Genomic DNA, 10199 nt, shown 5'->3' on the forward strand with positions numbered 1-10199 from the left:
GACTTGTTTCACCTTGCAGGCTCTTGAGTGTAATCCTGCTGTTGATAGTTCGTAAATGAACTATGCCTTGCAGGCTCTTGAGTGTAATCCTGCTCTTGATAGTTCGTAAATGAACTGTGCCTTGGAGGCTTCTGAGAGTAGCTTCGTTGAAGGGGCGGTTTAGGAATTGCAGGGTTTGGTATTGTTTGTTGTTTGGATTTTGTAGTTGGTCGTCCACGAGTATTTTTTTAACATCAGGCTCTTCAAGAAAAGGTATACTTGGATTGGTTAATGCTTTTAACTTTTGTAGTAAACTTTTCTTTCCAGGCATGGATCGATTATCGAAGGCTTGTTTAAAACTTTCCAACTCGACGTCACAAGTAATATCCTCACAATATACTGGTAACTCGAGTTTCCTCCAAAATTCATCGACCGAATCTAAAGGAATAGATTGACCTGCATTAAAACATAAGTTGTCAGCTTTTAAATATTACCAAGCACATCGACCGAATCTTAGTTTAATACACTGACTTGCTTTCTTATACTTTGAGATTTCACAAGCACATGGTAATCCATAACACTTACGAACTTGACAACGACAATGTGAACGCTTTAAATGACGCTCTGCTATTATTATATCAAGTGCTTCATGAGAAACAGAGCCATGTAATAGCTTCAACATTGGTAGGTTGTGTTTATGCATTAGAACAGTTCTACTTTTTTCGAAGCTATCTTTAACAATTGTATATTGCGAGTTCACTACTTCATCAATGTGACGAACAATCTTATCTAAGGTACAATTTACTGAATTCAAAAATTTTTTTAGCTTGGCATGTTGGCTTTCAGCTCTGTTAGTTGTCTGATTTCCGAAATGTAAGCATTCGTTAGTCCATTGTCTGAATAACACAATAAGAACACTTATATATAGCACCATATTCTTATTGCATCATACTCGTCCTGTTACCTAATCACTCTAGATTTTATGTCACCATACTTAACAAGGCTTACTATGATTTCCATGTATCGAACCTCATAATTATGTGTGCACCCATGATTATTCGTTTTGTCGCATGGTCCACATAGCTCATCTTGTTAAGTGGGGAACAAATAATAAGGTCGAAGTAACATCTAAATCAAATAACAAAACATCTATTGAATCAAAACATGTTTCATACTAGTAATAATAGCACTACTTGTTTCGTTATCAGCAAAGTTAGTAGCAAGTATTCCACACTAATACAAATGATAATATATGTTTCACACTAACCAAATTGGTAGTATGCATTATATATTTGGCATGGATTGTCATACGTGTTTTACATAGAAATAAACTCATAGTATTTGCAGAGAGTGTATAACAACCCTAACGTAAACGGACACCCTCATAATTTTTCCGACACCCTAATATATTTTAAAATATCCCAATATGTCCCTAAAAACACCTCATACGTGAAAACGGGCCCCGAATACCCTAAATAGTATTAAAAATAATTAAAAATTGAGTTTTAAAGTTGTCGCGGGCCGCGTAGACTTCTTAAGAGTCTTACGCGGGCCGCTAGAGATTAAGATCGTGGCGCAGCCCGGTGATGACACGTGTCATCATCGTGGCGAGTCAAGTTGGTGATCCGGACGAGCTATACGTTGACCAGGGTTTGACGCGGGCCGCGTAGACCCTTGTCTACCCTTATGCGGGCCGCGTAGAAGCCAAAATCAGCTCCTATATAATGGGAGCTCGGGCTTTCAGTTTCCATCGCTCAAACTTTTCATTTCTCTCTCAAAATTCTGATAGTAGGCATTATACACGGGTATAATAACCCCCCCCCCCTCCCCTAAATAGCAAGGTTCTGCTCCGATGTAAGTATCATAACCCCTGGAGACGTATTAGATACTCTGCCCGATTGATCTAGGGTTCCGTAACGGCTGTCGTGGTTCTGCCCGACGTAGTCGTTGGAATGCCGTCTCGGGGAGGGTATTACTAATGTTAAAATGGGTTATTATACTAACACGTGTGCATTTGTGTAAATTATAGATTATCACCAGGAAACCCTAAAGGATAATCTAAGACAGCAAAGTGAGTACTCCTCGTTTTGTTAACTGTTTTTACAAAACCTCACATGATTAATTATATATTAAACAGTTATTGAGTATTTGTAAGAATACAATTATCGTAGGTATGTTGGGGTTTTGTATATAAAATTTGTTACCACCTGGTCAAGGAGTAACATTTCCACAAGTCGGGTCTGACAGTACCACGGGTGATAATTGGTATAACTTGGAAACAAATGTAATTGCGAGATCGCCCTCAATACTGTACAATGGTTTTTATTCAAACTTGATTAAACTGGGCTTCACTCATCAAAATTTGCACCTTTTGGGCGCATCTTGTATTTACTCTAGGCAGTGAGCGAAAAATCCCCAATACCTGCGCCTTAGGCGTGCTTTTCAAATCCAATTTTCATTCTTTATTGCAATTCTTTTATTCTACTCATTGAACCATTAGGATAGTGAAAGCGTTCCTTTCATAAGCAATTGGGTCAAACCTATCTCATTTTGAGGAAAGAAAAGCATTTTGGCTTTCAATAGTTGGTAGATTAACTTTAAGTTTCAACTGTATCAAATTTAAAAGACTTGTTAAAAAAACGCAGGCCTATTTACACACAGGTTTATGAGAGTCCAACTTAAGGGCAAGCGCCCGTTATTCGGGGCCGATCTTCCCAAAACAGAGGAAATGTCCGATGTTTTAGACACGTTTCAGGTCATATCCGAACTCCCATCAGACAACTTTGGAGCTTATATAATCTCAATGGCAACCAGCCCGTCTGATGTGCTCGCGGTTGAACTTTTACAACACGAGTGTCAAGTCAAAAGCCCGTTAAGAGTCGTACCCTTGTTTGAAAAACTAGCTGATCTTAAGGCTGCACCTGCTGTCATGGCTTGCCTTTTTTCCATAAACTGGTATAAAAACCGAATCAACGGTAAACATGAGGTCATGATCGGGTACTTGGATTCTGGAAAAGACGCGGGTCGGTTTTCCGCAGCTTGGCAGTTGTATAAAGCACAGGAGGAATTAATGCTCACGGCTAAACAGTTCGGAGTAAAGCTCACGATGTTTCATGGGTGTGGTGGGACCGTTGGCCGATTCGTCGAATACTTCCGCCTGGTAATTGTTTTCGAATTATTGCTATACATATTTTTTTTTGTCTATTTTCTTAATTGGATAACTATTACTCAACTTTATTTCATAAAGCGTTTTTCGAGGTTTTATGCATTTGAGTGTGGCCCATTTGACCCGTTTTCTTAATGCAGGCAACACCTGAGTTGGAATACAGTCGCATGAACATCGGGAGTCGTCCTTCAAAACAAAAGCCGAGTGGTGGGATTGAATCACTTAGAGCGATCCCGTGGATATTTTCATGGACTCAAACAAGGTTTCATCTTCCCACTTGGCTCGGTTTTGGAGCTGCATTCAAGCATGCTATTGAAAAGGACTCGAAGAACCTTGAGATGATGAAAGAGAAGTTGTGGGTCGATTCAAGCATCATGTTCATCTTATCAGACCTTCTGTAGCAAGCTGGTCTCTCGATTCTCGAATAATCGTTTCGATTACTGTTTTATGATTTTTAAATCTAATTTTGTTTGGCGATTGACATTCTAGGATTCTAGCACTAATTTGTTGTTGTTCTAATACTCGAATACATATACAGACATACAGTATTGTAATTGTATAGGAAGAATATGTTCATCTCGATTTGAAGCCATATTTATGTTTTCAGTGAAGTTGGTATCTGTTTTGTTGGTTAAAATCAATGTAGTTATCATTTTCTCTTCTAAATGTAGTTATTATCATTTTCTCCTGTTTAATTAAACGGTTTAAATGGGTTAACCTGTTTCATTGAAGGGTTTAAATGGGTCAGCCTGTTTCATCAAATGGTATAAATGGGTCCAGCCTGGTTGATCAAATAGTTTAAAGGGGTCTGCCTTGTTGACTGGACTGTTTAAATGGGTCAAAAGAAAAATCATGTAAAAATATGAACTCTACAGCAATTTCTTTAATTGCATGGTTTATTACAATTGTTTTGGATGTTATAACTTAAAAAAAAAAAAAAAAAACTATTTCAAAAGATTTTTATATGAACAACAGGATGGATATGCACAGTTTGACTTAACATGGTCAAAAGAAATGCTTTATTATTGTGAGATTAGTATCAGTTCGCCCAAGATTTTATAAAAAGTATGTAAAAATCGCAACTTTACAACAGTTTCTTTGATAGATGGTTTACTATAATGGTTTTGGATGTTGTAACTTAAAAAAGAAATACCTTTTTACTGTGCAATTAGTGTCATCCAAGATTTTACAAAAATTATGAAAAAAATCTAAATTTACAATAGGTTATCAATAGGATGGTTTGTTACAATGGTTTTTGATGTTATTAACTGAATGAATAAAAAAATCATAAGTTGTTGATATGAACCTCAATGTGAATAATTACAAAGGTTAGCGACACCTTTCTCGACATCTTCTGTAAAATCATACAAACATGTTATAAAGAAAAGCAATTAAGTTGACTCTAATTATCATGTTAAAGACACCCTTTCATGCACTATTGTTATATCCATTTTTGGTTTCTGCAGCTCATTTGACCATCAAGAAGTCAAAATATAAAGTCAAATGCAGCCATTACAACATATAAACTGAGTCACACATAAAATAACATTACTTTATAAACTGATCCCAGTAAAGGGTTTTCAAGTGGACATGTTTCTAATTAGAGGTGTACATGGTTCGGTTCGGTTAAGTTTTTACAACTTAAACTTACATATATGAATATATGGATCTGGCCTATTATTATAAATCGCCACCCCCGCCGCATCGCGCGGGTAAATGACTAGTATATGTATGTATATATGTGAGTTAAATGTCATTTTAGTCTTGGTTTAAAAAAGCGCGCCCTAGGCGCGCCTAGGTGCAAGGCGCAACAAGGCGCAGGGCCTGGGGCTTTTTCGCTCAGCGCCTTGTGTAATTACAGGAAGCGACCAAAAGGCGCATTTTTTGATGTTCTTTGTGGGCTTTTTGGCCTGAGGCGCGCGCCTCATGTATCTTAGGCGTTTTACTGCATAAAAATGTTGTACCTTGGGTTTTTTGACTTGTACATGTAAGTAAAATGATAAAAAAGCCTTACTTATAGCTATATTTTGGTTAAAGTAAGCTAAAAACCTATGGGATATGTATTGGATATAAAGAAATTATATAAACATCTTGCGCCTCGGGTACGAAAAGCCCACCGCTTTTGCGCTTTGCGCCTCAATTTTAGACCTCGTCGCTTTTGTGCGCCTCTCGCTTTTTAAAACCAAGATTTTAGTCCCTGTGGTTTGGGTCGTTTAGTCCAAAAAATGGATGAAGTTAACTCAATAGACTAAAATGGCAACGGTGAAACCTTTTTGGATCCAAGGTGAAAAATGAAACCTTTGGACTAAACTGGCAAAATGGCCCAAACCATAGGGACTAAAGGCATTTAACTCTATATATATATTGATGAACCTTCAATATGATTGTCACGCTAAATTAATTGGTTTATGAAAGCTTCAAATTTAAATTATGCTTTATGGCCAACAGCAGCTGTTCAAAAACCAAATCAATCTAGCTTATTTATTGAGCAAATAAGTTTTGGGTTACACCATTTATTTATTCTTATAAAAGCATGCACAAAATACAAATCCTACAATCTTACCATCCCGCAACATTTCTCCTACGTCTGGAACATCAACCATACCAATCTATGATCAAATCATCCCATGTTCCCCATACAAACGTACTTGATCTGCAAATAAACACAGGTGTTTTCAGAACATGTTCTATTCTAACGGGTCAAATAACATGTCCGTTTGGTACTTACTTCAAGATACTCATCCAAACCATATTTGGAACCTTCCCGTCCTAAACCAGACTGCTTATAACCTCCAAATGGAGCCACCTGTATGTCATCCGTTGATATAGTAATTTCAGCCCATTTTCTTGCGAACGAGTGGTGTTGTAAGTTGTAACAAAACAGGTCAAATAAACAACCTAGCTGCTTGAACGTCTCTGAAAGTGTATTTTTTATGCATGCAGCCTCTTACTCAAAGTTTGATTGATTATTTAACATAATTGTTTTAAAATGAATAAAGAAGTCCGATACCGACATGGGCTGTTTAAACCCGTACAAAAACGACCTGTTTTAGCTAGAGCTCATTACTATCTTGCCATAAGATAACCACATACCTCTGTAGAAACCAATCCCTCATTGACTCCCACTATACCATATTCAAGAGCCTCAGCCACACGCCACGATCGTTTCATACTGTTTGTGAATATGTAAGCAGCTAACCCTGCACATGTATGTCGGCTTTATGTTTCAATACTAACCAACTCAAAATCCTACATGGAGAAAGTATAGCATATAAGAACCTGCATTGGTGTCGTTAGCAATCTGTATAGCTTCTTCTTCAGTTTTAAACCGTATAACAGGTGCAACGGGTCCAAACACTTCCTGCCTGTAGCAACAAATATTCAAGTCCGTAATCAAAACTAGAGATTTCAATAACTAGTATTAACTAACATGATACCAATCCTTAAACCAATAAAACCCTTAAAAAAGCTTAAGATTACCTTGCTATGAGCATCTCATTCTTGACATCACCTATAATTGTAGGCTCGTAAAAAGTAAACCCGAGGCTATGCCTCTTACCACCCACAAGAACTTTTGCTCCCTGTATTACACAATATTTCACACTTCGGAAAAATAACAAAAAAATGGATGGGCCAAGATTACCTAATGGAGGGTAGTTTTGGTATTTGCATGTTTTGGTAAGTGCGTTCAAGGCAGATGTATTAGAATACCCCTTGGACTATACAAGTTACCAATAAAGCAAATCAAAAGGCATAACTTTGTACAAATGAATCAAACCTTTGAGATAGCATCTTGCACAAATGAATCAACCTGCAACATAACGTACAAAAAAGTTCAACCGATTTGAATGTATTAAAGAATGAAATTAAGCATAATCCAAAAAAAAATGAACCTTCTGTACAGCAGCCTCGTTGATAAGTGGTCCCTGCACAAGATATTGAACCCCAATTAAGTACCTATATTCTAGCTGAAACTAAAGTCGACTTATTTTAAGTAGTAATTGCTTAAATCATTTATACAAATCAAGTAATATGTTTTTATACTAACATTTGCAAACTAATTACCTGGACCACACCTTCACTAAAACCATTGCCAACTTTAAGGTCCTGAACGGCATTTGAAAAGGCGCTTGTAAACTTCTCATATATGCCTACAAGGAAGATAAACAGATGAACATACGAATATTCAACTTAGCAAATCCAAATAAAAGACTATTCAATGGTTTATGAAAACAGTTAAAAAGCTACAAAACAAGCGTCACATTTAAGCTTTAATCACACTATAAAATAAAAAATAATTTCTTTATATACCTTCTTGCACAAGTATTCTATTTGCGCATACGCATGTCTGTCCACTGTTGCGGAATTTGGTTGCCAACTGAAATCACAAGTGAATTTAGGTGAAAAGAAACTACGGTAAGGTCGATTTGTCCAAGGAAAAAACGAACATAACAAACACTTTTAATACAACGTTCTGACATCATATATGCGATATAATAATTGAAATGTGAACCACTTACACTCCCTTTCAGTGCCACTTCCAGATCAGCATCATCGAAGACTATGCAAGGTGCATTACCACCAAGTTCTAGAGATACCTAAAAGAAATCGACGTTTAAAAAAGATTAAGAATTGCAACAACGTTTGTAAGAAGTGCTAATACAATTACCTTTTTAACAGTCTCGGCTGCACCAGCCATCAATTTCTTTCCAACAGCTGTCGAACCGGTAAATGTTATCTTTCTTACTTGTGGACTCTCAAGCAAAGAATTTCCTATCTTAGGAGCATCTCCCGTTACCACATTCAAGACACCCTGTAATTTTATACAACCCAAATAAAATTAAAGGTTATGTGGTTAATGATAAAAGCAGAAAAAGAAAACCAACTACTACAATGCATCAAAGTAAGTGTACAAGACATACTGGTGGGATTCCAGATTGAAGGGCCAGCTCAGCTGCCGCTAAGGCAGTCAAAGGTGTAAACTCTGAAGGCTTTATGACCACCGTACAACCGCAGGCAAGGGCAGGGCCAACCTGATACAACAGTAATATGCAAAATTTCACTCTGAGTTACAGCAAACATATGAGGTGGCTAAAATTGTGGGTTGAGTATTGGGTCGGATGGCCTGAACAACTTTTGTTTTGACAAATGATAATCTAGTTTTTGAAGGAAATGGTTTAAAAGGTTTCTTTTTGACCCGTTTCCTTTTAATTTCTTTTTGTTTACCCGTCAATCTATTCATAAGTAAAGGATTGGAAACTGCCACCTCAAATAATGATGCAACGTTTACCTTGCGGGTGATCATTGCTAAGGGGAAATTCCAAGGAGTTACTACACCAACCACACCAACAGGCTGCAGATTACAATAATCATTAGCCAATTCTCATAGAGCATATAAGATGATTGGACAAGTTTGCGGTTTCAATTGACGACTTGAAAGAGAACAGGTGGTCATATAATATAATCAATTGAGATGTCTATGATAAAAGTTAAGAGCACCTGCTTTAGAACAAAAAGACGGCGATCAGACAGCGTTGCTGGAATTATATCACCATAAACACGCTTTGCCTCCTCTGCAAAGAACTCGATGAAACTAGCCCCGTATCCAACCTGCAACGCTTTAGAAAAAACATAAAGGAGTGCAAACGTGCTCTCTCTACTCTAGTACCTTATTTAATATGTTTGTACCTCCCCAATGGCTTCTTTGATAGGTTTTCCTTACTCCAGAGTTATAAGCTGTCCAAGCTCTTCTTTATGTTGAATCAACAAGTTATACCTATTGTTGAGCAAAATGATTATTAAGAGCAATGGACCATTATATACCAAGAAAGAGATTATTAGCAATTAATACCAATTACGTAGGCGATTACTCCTGTCAGCAGCAGTAAGCTTGCTCCAAGCTACACAGAAGACATTGCAAACAACAGACCTATTTTATCAACAACTGCAATGCAATTAAATTAAAACAAAGGGAAGTGTACGTACGGGCAAATGCATCATAGGCTGCAGAGATTGCATCTTTTGCTTCCTTGTCTCCCATGCAAGCAACAGAGGCTATAACTTGACCGTTAGCAGGGTTGTGAACCTGCCACAGCAATAGTAAACGTATTCTGACTGACTGACTGACTGACCAGGTACAAAGCAAAGCGGGGAAAGAAAGCGGAGCATGACATGGTTACCTCGATGGTCTTTCCATCGTATGCATCGACCCACTTCCCACCAATAAGACCTTTGGTTTGTAATAATCCACAACTCTTAAGCCGGCTAACAAGACTTTCACTTCCCATGCTCATCTGAAACCTCACTTCATTAATCAATCAAAAATCCCTAACCTAACCTAACCTAACCTAACAAACAAATTCAGATAAACGAACCTGGCGACGGCTTTGCGAGTGACAACGTAGAGAGTGCGAGTGCACAATGGTGGAGCGATTGACGACAGTACGTGTAAGCATCATCATCCTCTTCATCATCTGCCTCTTTCCTCCACGTATTTTAACACCCTCCGCCGCCTTCTCCTAACGATACAAATGCCCACAGATCATTCAACCAAAAATGAAAGAGTAAAACCACAATTTCAGTCCCTAATGTTTACATCTAATCACACTTTCAGCTCTTATTTAAAAAAAATTAACACTCCGATCCTTATGGTTGTTGATTGATCGCAATCAGGTCCCTCCCACTAATGTTCATGATTTATGTTAAAAGACCTTTAACGCCCCTTAGGGACTGAAAGTGCAAGTCGAAATGTGGGGTCTTCTTTATATACTTTGTTTTTAGTTTGTATAAAAAAGGGCATGATGGACGATCTTTTAGTCAGATAACTGTTATGACTCCGAGAACCAGAGAAAACATAATCATACCTCTTTCTCTCCTCAGATAGTCAATGCGCTTCAAAATGCATGTCTGTTCGTTTGTTCATCATATTATGATTAACTCCAATTCTTCTTTATCATGTTCATGGGTTTCATCGACAACAAGACAAATGAATTTATTTTCGACTTTCAGTGTAATTTAAGTCCAAAACTTTTCCTTAAGCAAATTAATTCATTGT

The 10199-nt window shown here is 37.5% G+C and overlaps 1 protein-coding gene and 1 pseudogene across 1 annotated transcript; one reads left to right on the forward strand and one right to left on the reverse strand.

Annotated features, from left to right (window-relative positions):
- Positions 1 to 2537: 2537 nt before the first annotated feature.
- LOC110866590 (phosphoenolpyruvate carboxylase 1) lies at positions 2538 to 3721 on the forward strand. Its single transcript, XM_035974620.1, has 2 exons — positions 2538 to 3139; positions 3286 to 3721. The coding sequence occupies exons 1-2, from the start codon at positions 2645 to 2647 to the stop codon at positions 3544 to 3546; spliced, it is 756 nt and encodes a 251-aa protein (XP_035830513.1). The 5' UTR covers positions 2538 to 2644; the 3' UTR covers positions 3547 to 3721.
- Positions 3722 to 5546: 1825 nt separating this feature from the next.
- LOC110867960 lies at positions 5547 to 9680 on the reverse strand (annotated as a pseudogene).
- Between the last annotated feature and the right edge of the window lie 519 nt (positions 9681 to 10199).

The sequence above is a fragment of the Helianthus annuus genome, chromosome 6 (assembly GCF_002127325.2).
Source record: "Helianthus annuus cultivar XRQ/B chromosome 6, HanXRQr2.0-SUNRISE, whole genome shotgun sequence".
Classification (NCBI taxonomy): Eukaryota; Viridiplantae; Streptophyta; class Magnoliopsida; order Asterales; family Asteraceae; genus Helianthus; species Helianthus annuus.